Below are 12,026 nucleotides of genomic sequence, written 5' to 3' on the forward strand. Positions count from 1 at the left end.
TTTGTTTTTTTTTAATAATAAATTTGAGTGCGAATGTGAATTATGATACAATAGATTTGATAACAATGATTTATTTATAAATTCTAGGGAATTTTTTTTTATACATTTGATTAATGAGACAAGTTACTCATCAAAATTTGGGTTCAAGTTGACGTTGAGGGATGAAATGTGAGATTATAGAGGGATGGATTTAGAGTAAGATAAGAGGTAATAAGGTAACAAAATAAGTGGTTTGCAAGATGAAAGGAATAAAGCGATGGAAATGACAAGGGTAAAAGTTTTGTATGTACAGTAGTAATAATGATATCAAGTAAAAAGAAATATATATGTGTCCGTGATTATGATTTATGATTAATGATTAGTTGTTGCTGTTGCTGTTGTGTTTGGCTGTCTGGCTATCTGGCTGACCCAACCCGACCGGCCGACATTTGTCTTTTTAAGGTTTTTTTTTTTAAAAAATATATATATATATATATTTATCGATTGGACTCGGCAATGTAATGCTGTTGTTCCGGATCGGCTTCTTCCAAGGCCGGAAAAGAGAAATAGAGATCTTCGAATGGGCTTTGTTGTTTGGATTCTTGGATATTGATGGGTTCAATCGAATTCGAAGGCGAGACGAACAAGAAGAGGTTCTTGAACAAGGAAGACAGTGAATTGCGTCTGAAGGCCATTTTTGTAATTTTGTTCGTTTCTGAATAGTATGGAAATTCAAGTCGAGGTAGTCAAGACAAAGTGGAAGTGAAATTGAAAGCGAAAGTGAAAGTGAAATGAAATGGACAAGATAAAGTAAAGTGAATGAGAAATTTGGGGGAAAAAATTGAAAATTGAAATAGGGGTGGTATTTATAGAGAATGTGTTAAAGGCCCCGATTCTCGTAAAACCAAAAAAAGAAAATAGAAAAAAAATGATAATATTTGTATGATTATTGTACAATTATTGAAGGGCCTGGAACAACGCAAATGGACCATTTTCTTTTGGTTACACATCAAACCTCTCCCCCCTCTTTTCCTTCATCCTTTTTAAGGCCTTGTCGCACTCTCTTCATTGTCTTTCAACTGACACACACACACATATATATATACGCTTGTGCTATATACACACTTGTGCTATATACACCACATACACACATTCATATTATACATACAAAAAAGAATAAAAGCCCCTATCAAAAATATTGGACCAACAGGATACAACCAACTAAGAAAAAAAATTAAAATTATACATACAACAATGGCCAAATGGAAAGGAAGGAGAGGGGACACCAAGGCCAAAAGAAGAAAGATATAAATCTTGAGTATTTGTATTTGTATTTGTATTTGTTTTTATATTTGTACTTATAGTTATGTAATTATACTTGTATAATATACACACACACATACGCACACCCTCTGTTTCTCTCTCTCTCTATTTACCTATCTACCTATCTATCTCTTTTCATTTCTTTCTACACGCATAAAAATGCCTATCTCTCAATCCTATCTATTTGCCCCCCCCCCCCATTTATAGTTGGCCCAGACAGATCATAAAAACGATCAAAAAAAAATGAGCTCAGCCAAAAACAAATTGATCTTTATTTTACCTGTCCTTACTGATTGTTCAAAGCAAGTACAATATACAATCATTAAAGACATATTCAATGCTACAATTTGGTATCTTTTTCTTTTTAAAAAAAAAGGTAAAATTTTTGTGGGATGTTATTTTATTTCAAGAAAAATAAAAAAAAGGGTAATGGTTTATTACTATTATAATAGCTGTATCATATTGATCTTTTCAATAGTATCATATCCAAACGTTACCGACATTTTCATCATATAGATATAATCGACATTGCAATTAGATCAATAGATGAAGAATGGCCAATAGAGACCCTTTTGAACGTTTTGTTTAATCTGTCTACACCAAAATTTATGACCTTTTTTTCTCTTATTTATCTATTCGCTCGTTCAATAAAATAAACCGTGTGAATAGACAAAAAAAGGACCAATTTTATTATCTAAGCTTATAATTGAACTTTGTTTTCTTTTCTTTCTTGATTTCTTTCAGCTGTCCATACCATGTGGCTCACTCACTTTATATATATATGTATCTTAATACAAAAAAGCACCACAGTCTTTTTTTTTCTGTAGAACTATCTGTCTTGTACTGGGACCAGATGTTTCTTTATGGTGTCCTTCTTAATGGGCTTACTGTCCTTGTTGTGTTTACTGGGGCTCAAGGAGGCTCAAAGAGGCTTATTGACGTTGAGCTGTGCTGTTCTGGCTGTTTTGGCTGAGCTGAGCTAGCTGTAGTTATAGCAATAGAATACATCATAGCATTATTAAGAAAATATACGAGCTTATAGCTGACATTTCAGTTGGTTACTAGAAACAGATTTATAAAAGGAGGACAGCAGGGAAGACAGACAGAGAGTCTAAAAAAAGTATAATGTTGTTATTTTCTTTCTCTCTTCTTCTTTATGTATGTATATATGTATATATGTGTTAAATACAGTATTGACTTGATATACCTTGCTAGAACCTATGTGAGTAATTCTGACAAAATAGCTCTGGGGAATCATAATGATTAAAGAAAAATTACGTTATCTCTACAAAGAAGACAAGGTGTGAATACAGTTAGGCCATATGGGAAATTGTAAAACGCTATAATGAACAAAGTGATCTAACCAGGGATACCAAATCCGAGGTCGTTTACATTGATAGTACTATAAACTTAGTATTCTATCTTCTTGAACAATAAATTAATATATTTTTATATTTCTTTTAAGGACTTGATTAACCATAGTTTGATTCATTAAAAAGGAAACCGTACAAAAGATCTTTATTTGCCATAAACACTTCTTTACACATCATTTGTTCGAAATATGTGTACAACCGACACAGCTTGAGTTACTGATGTCAGACGCCAATATGCTTGCAGGTCGCATCTATGTATTTTTTTTTCTGGCTTATATTGCTTAATAATTAAATACTAACCAACTTGAGTTATTTTTTCTGCTGTTGGAAATCTGAAAAACCCTTGCCTAGTGCTTAATGATTATGGCTCCATTTGAGAATACTCATGCACTTCATAGAGACTATAAGCTGCTATCTGTCTACTTACGTCAATTCTTCCAACGTTACCAGCGTTCGTTTTCTAAATTCTGATCAGTGTTCACACTATTAAGGAATAAAAATTAAGACCGCTTATCTGGGCAACCATCAATAACGGGGCTTCAGTGGCTGTTTGTGTATGGTTATCCACAGGCTACTGAACACTGAAGAAAGGAAAAGAGAAAGCCGTATCATTAGGGCTCAGCTTCAAGAAGAAGGGTGGTTCGAGTGCGATATAAATGAAGGCATATTCGAAAGCAAATCGTGAGAACAAACACCTCGTCAACTATAACGCCATTTAACCAAAAACCCGACCACACTATAAGCGGTCTTATGGGCAAACAACTCTAATAGGGTTCAGGACTTTCTTCAAATCGTATATAGTCGGCATAGGTCGTGGGAGATTACTTTTGGCAAGAGCTCAATTTATTGACGCTAAAACCAAGCTAGAAAACCATCTCTTGTGCTATTTTATCTCATTTTCGCATGGCCAGGTTTTGTGAAACTAAAGAAAACTAAAAAACAAATAGTCAACGATCTTTTCAATTCCTTGTCACTCCGAACTTCATGGATCTCTTTATACATTCAAATCGACTCTAGAATTATTTAATAAAAATACAAATGTCCTCTGTGTTACATACAAGAGTCTAAACCAAGCACAATACATAAAATATTTGCTGTTGATATGTACAAGAAATCCTCTAAAGACCAACACCCAGACAAAGTACAATCGAATTCAAAGGGTCAATCCAAAACAGATAGCGTTGATATATCTTACATAAACCGAGCCATTTCCACTTGCATTCGACCAAAAGAAAGTACCATGGTGGATAGCTAAACGAAACGAAACAAAACAAAACAAACAAAAAAAATCCTCCCCAAAAAAACTTTATTTAATATAATGCAGAAGAAATGAACTACAATCCACAATTTTGGCAATTGGCTTTCTCATCGACCCAGGCCAAAGAGATATTCTTGTACTGTATGCTTTAAAACAGCAACTCTTAAATTTTCTAAAACTAACCACTACATTCGAAACCAAGAAAACCAAACAAAAAAGGCAAGAGAGACGAAGGATACCAAATACCGTAATATCCGCCAAAGCCTCAAGCCTCAAGACGTTCAGAGGCGCGAAGATTTTCTTTTTTATTTATTTATTTATTTTTCAGTACCCCGCTTAAATCGTAAATATAGATCATTATAAAGAATTTTTGGAAGTACAAAATTCAGGGTCTCTTCCACCTTAAACAGCTAGTAAATCAAGCAGATCAAACAATAGCAACTACGTCAATCCAGAAGAATCAGCACCAGCACCAGCACCAGCACCAACGCAAGCACAATCTAACGAACGCTTTGACAAAGAAGTCCTTGTACAAAATTTTAGTCTCCATCCTTCACCCTCATCCTCAACACTCACTTCTTCATAATCGTGGTCAATTGGTCGATTGCCGCAACAAAATAGCGTAATCCAACTCATGGCCGCAATATATAAGAAAAAAAAAGAACATTCATCGTACTTTTCATTAATGAATACAAGACATTCAATATTTGTCCTATTTTCTCACTCTGCTTTGGATATATTGAAACAAATGGGCTTGTCTTAGAATAAGAATATAAATATATGTATTACTAACGCCTTCTCTCTTCTTTAAAGGTGCATAAACTAAAACTAAAAAAAAAATGCTTGGAAGCTTAATTGTATCATTGAAAGAATCAATGCTCATCGTCTACCATAGAACCGAGAACCTTGCGCTATCTCAAAATAATAGTAATAATAATTCTGCCGCATCTTACAAGAATTGCATACTACAAGAGGTTAACCCCCTTTGAAGTCTTCCAAAGAACCAAGGTCTCCCCCCCTCCCCCTTCCTTTTACCCCCTCCCTCTATAACTGCAGCTACTTTGCGCGAGTCAATCCCGAAAAAAAAAATATACGCCACCGCCACCGCCAAAACCATTCATAAAACTTCTAGTCTGATTATTGTTAGACTTATTTTAGACGCATAAGTAAATGAGCCAACGAAATCGAGAATACAAGTTAATTATCTATGTAATAAATACTATCGTGTGTGTGTGTGTGTGTATACTATTATAAACTTGAAGGGTTTATAATCAAGTGAGAGTATAACTGCTTTATTTATGTATTCTGATAATTCAATTGGATTATATTAGTTTCAAGAGACCAATGTGTTGTCCATTACGCCATGTAGCTTTGACATTAGTAGAGAAAACTTATTACTTTATTTTTTAAAAAATAAAAGTAATAAGTAAATTGGCTTTAATGCACGTGACCTTTATCTGCAATGCCAAGAAATATTCATTTTCATTGGCTCCAAACAACTTCTTTTTTTTCATTTCCCGCTATATTTCTTTTTCTGGAAACTTTACTGTAAAGTTCTCACCAATAAATTATATATATATATAATTTAAATCTCCTTCGCATTCTATATACTTTTCTTTTTTTTTTCTTTTTTTTAACCTGTCTCGACTTTAAATGTCCGATCTCTTTTTGCCTTACTTGACACGTTTCTTCACCATCCCTCCAACTTCATGGCACCACCGGTTGTTAGGTAGAAGACTAATTTAAAGACACATTACATACACCCACAACTACATGTTTTGGTTTTTGTGCTTCAATACAAAAGAAGTACTTCCAAACAACAAACATTTACTCGTACGAAATCAAGCATTCTCAACAATACAACAAACTTCTTTTTTGTTTTTTTTTGTCTCCTTTTGTTCTCTTTATTTCTTTTCTTTTCTTTACTTTGTATATATAAATCTATATAAACCAATATAAATACATACATAATATATACATGTATTTATATATATATTTATATATAACATATATTCACACCTGTGTGTACAAATGTACAAAGGGTGGTTCTGCGAGTAGATCCTCTATTGCAATTGGACTCACTGACAATCCATCAAAACAACATTACTCTCGGAACACATCAATTCACATTCGATAAAATCCACCCACAAAATCATACCCCAAATGACATTTATCAGGCAAACCTTGAACCTCTTCTAGAACCCTACATTCAAGGGTAAATCAAACAGGAATCAATCTTGAATCAACCAAAAAAAAAAAAGAAAAAAAAAAACTAATGCTCTTTTTCTCATTATCTCTATTGTGTGATTTCATCCTACATTTTGGCTTCTTTAAAAACAAAAAATTACTTCATCATCAGAACCAATGTTACTGTGCTAATCTATGGGTAAAAAAGAAAAGAAAAAGAAAACAACCGAAAGATAAAAAAAAACATATATATATATATATATATCTATAAAAGGCTATAATGATCAATATTCATTATACTTATGTAGAGATTCACAACCATCGAGTGAACTAGATCCTAGAGAGGAACAAGACGATCAAGGTAGGATAGATATATATTATGATGTCCAGATAATATATACATATATTTGTATATCTATAAAAATAAACCAAACAAGCAAGCAAACAAGCAAACAGACAAACAAATAAGCAAATAAACAAGCAAGCACACAATTAGAAACAATGAAGAATACGAGAAGAAATTCTACTAAAGAACAACCAAGAAATTATACACCAGTTGTTTCTTTTAAAACTTCTTTAAATATATATAACAAAATATCATTAGTACCCGTACCATTACCAGTACCAGTACCAGTACCAGCGCCAACATCAGCACCAACACCAACACCAACATTAAATATACATACATACATACATACATACATACATACATATATATATAAAGATAACAGTACACTCATATAATTATTGAGGAATTAGGCATCATTCGTCGATTTAGCCAGGCATTGTTTAACCACCTTGAAGAAACGATTTCCTCTGCAAGTGTACACGTATCATATGCAAAACTTGAGAACAATAATGCCAATCCCGTCGATCTACTCCATGCATCAGCGCCAACATCAGGAATAACCGACGAATGGGTCATGGACACAGATGAATTGATGAGGTATAGTATCAAGCCAAACATAAAATTAATAATAATAATAGAGATTCTTTCATCCCCCTCTTTTTATATATTCTATATATATATATATACATATATATATGTCCTTTATCTTTTATTCCAACTTTCAACCCAACCTTGCCCAATTCCTACCTCTTTTTCTATTACTATTATCATTATCATTATCATCATTATTATTATTTGAGGGTGTGTATATACATATATATGCACATATGCTAGATCATAGTTATTATTTGGCTAAGCACCATTGTAGTCAGTGGAGCAAGGGCAGTGTCTTGGACAAATCATTAGAGTCTTACGGTGTGTTCACAGTCTATTTACGCCAACCAAGCGAATCAAAATGGAATATAGTCCGTATTCCAGAATCATCTTTTGGACTGGGGCAATTAGAAGATATCCTGGGCCTTACGGGACCCAGAACAACGACAACGACAACGACAACTACAACGGCGGTTGGGTTCGGTGCCAGTAGTGGCGGTGACAGTGATTGTGACGGTGGTGATGTAGATAATGCTGATCATCATCCACTCATACGGATGCTGCAAGACAGCCTTTCTCATGTGGTAGTTGTAACCTGCATTTCGCCCAAACATCATGAAACCGAGGCACTAGAGAGTCTCCGGAACTCTGCTCGTCTACTACCCAACAACAACCATACAAAGCATATCATCAAAAACAGCCAGAACAATAAAAACAATCCCACACCCCATCGCTTACGAGATCAAGTTTCCCATCTCCGGCTCGACTTGAATTCCCAAAAGAACAAAAGCTTAGACGATGAAGTGTGCCAGATGCGGCAGGAGTTGAGACAATTACAATCCTTTACTCAGCAACTCTCACATGAGTTGGCACTAACGCAGACTGAGCGAGACAGTCTAATCTCCCGCTGTGTCTCTGCCTCTGCCTCTGTCTCTGCAGCTGCAATAGCTAATACAATGGATGATGGATCCGTTGAACCAAATTCAGCTCAGCTTTTACTACTAATGCAGCAGCAACACCAGCAACAAGCCGAAACGATCCAGCGCTTGAAGAGAGAAGCTGCCGAAGCACAAAAGAACAATAACACCAACAACACCAACAACAATAATAATAATAGTAGTAGTAGCAATAGCTATAGTAGTAACAGTAACAATAATGCTTATTATAGTTCTGGTGGTCGAATCCAATCCCCAAGTGGACGAACTAGTCAGGCCACTACTCCTCGTGAAGACAGTTTTTTCCGTGTTGCGTCTACCTCTTCTGGAAGACGTAAAGTAAAACATGTCTCTGTTACCCACCGACCGAGTCTCATCAAGCGTCGTAGTGGAAATAATAACCTTGGTTCCAGATCTCCTTTGGGCGGAAGCTTTACTACCCTAAACACAGAGAGTCTTGGAGAGGTACTGGCCATGCTGCGTCATGATCTTGATGCCTGTCCTAGTACCCACAGCTCCACTGAATTCCCCAGACGAGTAAGAAATCTTTACAGCCAATATATACATATATGTGTATATAATAATAATTAGAATAATTGATATGTAGATATATTTTTATAGCATAGACATATAGAGTATTATTCTACATATACATATATATATATACCTGTGTGTGTGAGAGAGAAAGAGAGAAAACAGAAACCCTCATCTATATATACATATATATACATACACCTATACACTTCCCCCCCCCCCCCATCTTTTTTTTTCTTTCTTATTTTCTCTTTCATTTTTTTGGAGTAACCAAGGAAACCAAAAAAAGAAATCAAATGTATCTCATTGTGTGTACCTTTTTTTTTTGTATAATTTTTATATATAATTTTTTATTTAAAATAATAATAATAACTGATGTAGACAGACGATCGTACCACACAACCCTACACTGCCAATCCTCCACCGTGGTCACAGGCCAGCGATGAAACAGTGACACCAGACCACGCAGAGGCCAGACCACCCCGAGACCCACGTTCGAATCCTCTCTCACCTATGCCTGCTCTTCTTCAAGACGATCACCTCCAAACCTCACTCGAAGACGATCTCGAAGCGCTTGTAAATAACCGTTCCTTTCTATATATCTGTATACATAACTTTTTTCGTAAAGACGAATTAGCTTTATATCTACAGCTAAATCCCAAGACACAGTCATAGACCAAAAGATATATTCTCGCCAGAAAAAAAAGAAAGAAGGAATCATTTACTTGTATATTTACTTTTTGTTTTGTTTCTTCTTTTGCTTCTGGTTCTATATACCTATGTTAGGCTGTTCCTACCTGGACAGACGTTCCAAAGACTCAATCGACGAATGGGTCCACTAAACGAGAATCATTGTCCTGGACAGACTCTGTTCTAGATGATTCAGATAATTCGGTCATAACATCGTCTTTTTCTGGCTGGACAGCCGCCAGTCGATCGCGCGAAGGACGCCGACACTCCAAAGACCTTCTCAAGATGCTCCACCAGGTCCAGGCCGACGTACTGGTGAAGCGAGAGTTGGTCGGCCAGCTCGAAAAGACCGAGGAAGAGTATACACAGATGCGAGTGAATTATGAAGAGCAGCTTTCGTTACTGCACAACCATATCCAGGAACAAAACCAAGCGTCTTCGCCTGTAGAATCCTCCTCATCTTTAACCAATCTATCCGGGTCAATAACAGGATCAGTAGCCGAGCGAGAAAAGGAGCCAAGAAGAGGAAGAGGAAGAGGAATTGGAACGGGAATAACGGTCGTGACCGAACGCAAAGACGGCGGAACATCAACAGGAGGAACATCACCTCTGGTTACAACACAACCCACCCCAACGTCTACAAGGGTTGGTCTGTCTAGACCCTCTAGCGTGGCTCAATTGAGAGAAGAGCGACTAGCCCAGGAGGTGCGGTCGCAGTACGAGTCCAAGCTGAAACGGATGTTTAATGAGAACCAGGACCTGCACCGCAAATATACCCAGACCGCATCGACTCTCCAGACCACACGCACCAAGGGACAGGCTATTGTGAGTCGATTGCAAAGCACGGTTGAGACTCTAAAGGCAGAAAAGAAGCAATTACAAAAGACGATCCGACTAGCGGCCGATCGTGCACGGGACACAGCTGTGGTAAACGAGCGAGAGATACAGCAGCTGAGACGACGTGAGTTGGCTGCGCTGGAGGTGAAGAAAAGGTTGGAAGAGGCCAATGAAGCACAGGCCCAGGTAATCAAGCGAAAGAATGAGGATGTGGCTGTAGCCAACCTACATAATAGATTGCTCGTCAATGCCCTCCGGAAGGCAGCAGGCGAAGGAACCCTATTGAATGAGGCTGCTCTTGATAAAATTATGGCTGGTGTGCAAACCAAATTATCCAAAACACGGCTGGCAGATTAAAACAAAACACAGGCACACAACCACAACCACACCCACACACCCACCCACACGCGCGCGCATATTATATATTTATACACAACCCACACACACAAAAAATACACTACAAATTACACACTACACACTACACACTACACCACACACGCATACAAAGAAATACAATGACAAACAAGCGTTTGTTCTCAAACTCTATTCACAATATATACATATATATCTATATATTGTGATTATATTTATTTCATGCCTCTCTCCGTCCTTACCTATCTCTAACTATATCTCTATCTCTATCTATACTTTTTTTTTCTTTGCTTTTCTATATATCTTTAAATCTGCCCTTTATTTTTATTTTTATTGTGATTCTTTCAAACTTTCTATTGCAGTTGTTTGATGTTGGTATTGATGTAGTGCAGGAATCACCTCCCCCTTTTATATCTCTTTGTGTTTGTTGTACTTGTTCAATTCTGTTAATAAGAATAATACATTAAAGAGAATTATATTTATGTGTATCAATGCATGAATTTTTTTTTATTTTTGGATAATTTGTCAAAAGCCACATCGATGACCAGAGATGTACAATTTCTGCAATAATAGTAATAATTTTGAAAGGCTTTGATGTTTGATAAATTAAATATAAAATATATAAATAGATTTATAGAATATGAAACATTAAATGTGTGTATATATATAAAAGAGAGAGAGAATAATTGCAGGCATAGAACCAAACAAGCATAAAGATAAACGATAAAGAATAAGAGGAGTAGTAGGAGGAGAAGGAAGAAGAAGAAGAAGAGGAAGAAGAAGGAAAACCAATAAAGGGGTTAGGATTAAGTCGAGTATCAGAATTCAGGCTTATCTTTAAGTTACAAACATATAAACAGATCCTGACTGAATGTGACAACACAGCCCTACTATTGTTGTTGTTGTTGTTGTTGTTTTTATTTGGCGTGGCTGAACTCCCCTTTCATTTAGGTGTGCTTTAATTATTATTATTTTTTGGTCTAATAGCTGTAAATTTATGTATATAATGTATATATAACATATATCACTTTCTTGCTATTCTTAATATGTATAAATATACAGATTATCTTTATATTTTATGTGGTCGTTCATCGGTCCTCACCGAGTGCTTATTCCGTCAACTGGATTCAAGCACGTCTTAACACTGCAGAAACTGCGCTTGTTTGTTCCAAAATAATAATAATAATAATAATAATAATAATAATAATAGCTTATAATTTCAGGGCTGTGATGTTTTATTGGGTTTCTATTTAAAAAATGTAACTAAATATATAGCTATGCAAAAAGAGAATATAGAAAGACAATAAAGGTAAAAGAAAGTAGCCACTTGCAAACAATACCTTTTACTGCCACTATCATCATTATTAACTATCAACAGTAGCAGTACTATTAATGTTATTAATATCTGTAAATCTTGTGAATTTTATTGGATATAAAGGGGGGAATTGCTTTTTTTCTTTCTAAACATCAAGACTTCTTTCTTCCCTTCCCTTCCCTTCCATTTGCTTTGCTTTGCTTTGCTTTGCTTTGCTTTGCTTTCACATAAAGTCTTCTTCTTTATTTACTTTTATTAGTAATAATAATAATAATTATAA

The 12,026-nt window shown here is 35.6% G+C and overlaps 2 protein-coding genes across 2 annotated transcripts; one reads left to right on the forward strand and one right to left on the reverse strand.

Moving 5' to 3' along the window:
* Positions 1-51: 51 nt before the first annotated feature.
* PHYBLDRAFT_182835 (hypothetical protein) lies at positions 52-4,569 on the reverse strand (the record flags this gene model as incomplete). The annotated part of the gene is made up of 2 exons (XM_018438682.1): positions 52-663; positions 4,379-4,569. 2 exons carry the CDS (start codon positions 4,567-4,569, stop codon positions 477-479), a joined length of 378 nt encoding a protein of 125 aa, XP_018287735.1. The 3' UTR covers positions 52-476.
* Positions 4,570-5,642: 1,073 nt separating this feature from the next.
* PHYBLDRAFT_182836 (hypothetical protein) lies at positions 5,643-10,925 on the forward strand (the record flags this gene model as incomplete). The annotated part of the gene is made up of 8 exons (XM_018438683.1): positions 5,643-5,662; positions 5,975-6,148; positions 6,429-6,481; positions 6,725-6,753; positions 6,873-7,066; positions 7,338-8,535; positions 8,914-9,108; positions 9,319-10,925. 8 exons carry the CDS (start codon positions 5,643-5,645, stop codon positions 10,414-10,416), a joined length of 2,961 nt encoding a protein of 986 aa, XP_018287736.1. The 3' UTR covers positions 10,417-10,925.
* Between the last annotated feature and the right edge of the window lie 1,101 nt (positions 10,926-12,026).

This window comes from Phycomyces blakesleeanus, assembly GCF_001638985.1.
Source record: "Phycomyces blakesleeanus NRRL 1555(-) unplaced genomic scaffold PHYBLscaffold_21, whole genome shotgun sequence".
Classification (NCBI taxonomy): domain Eukaryota; kingdom Fungi; phylum Mucoromycota; class Mucoromycetes; order Mucorales; family Phycomycetaceae; genus Phycomyces; species Phycomyces blakesleeanus.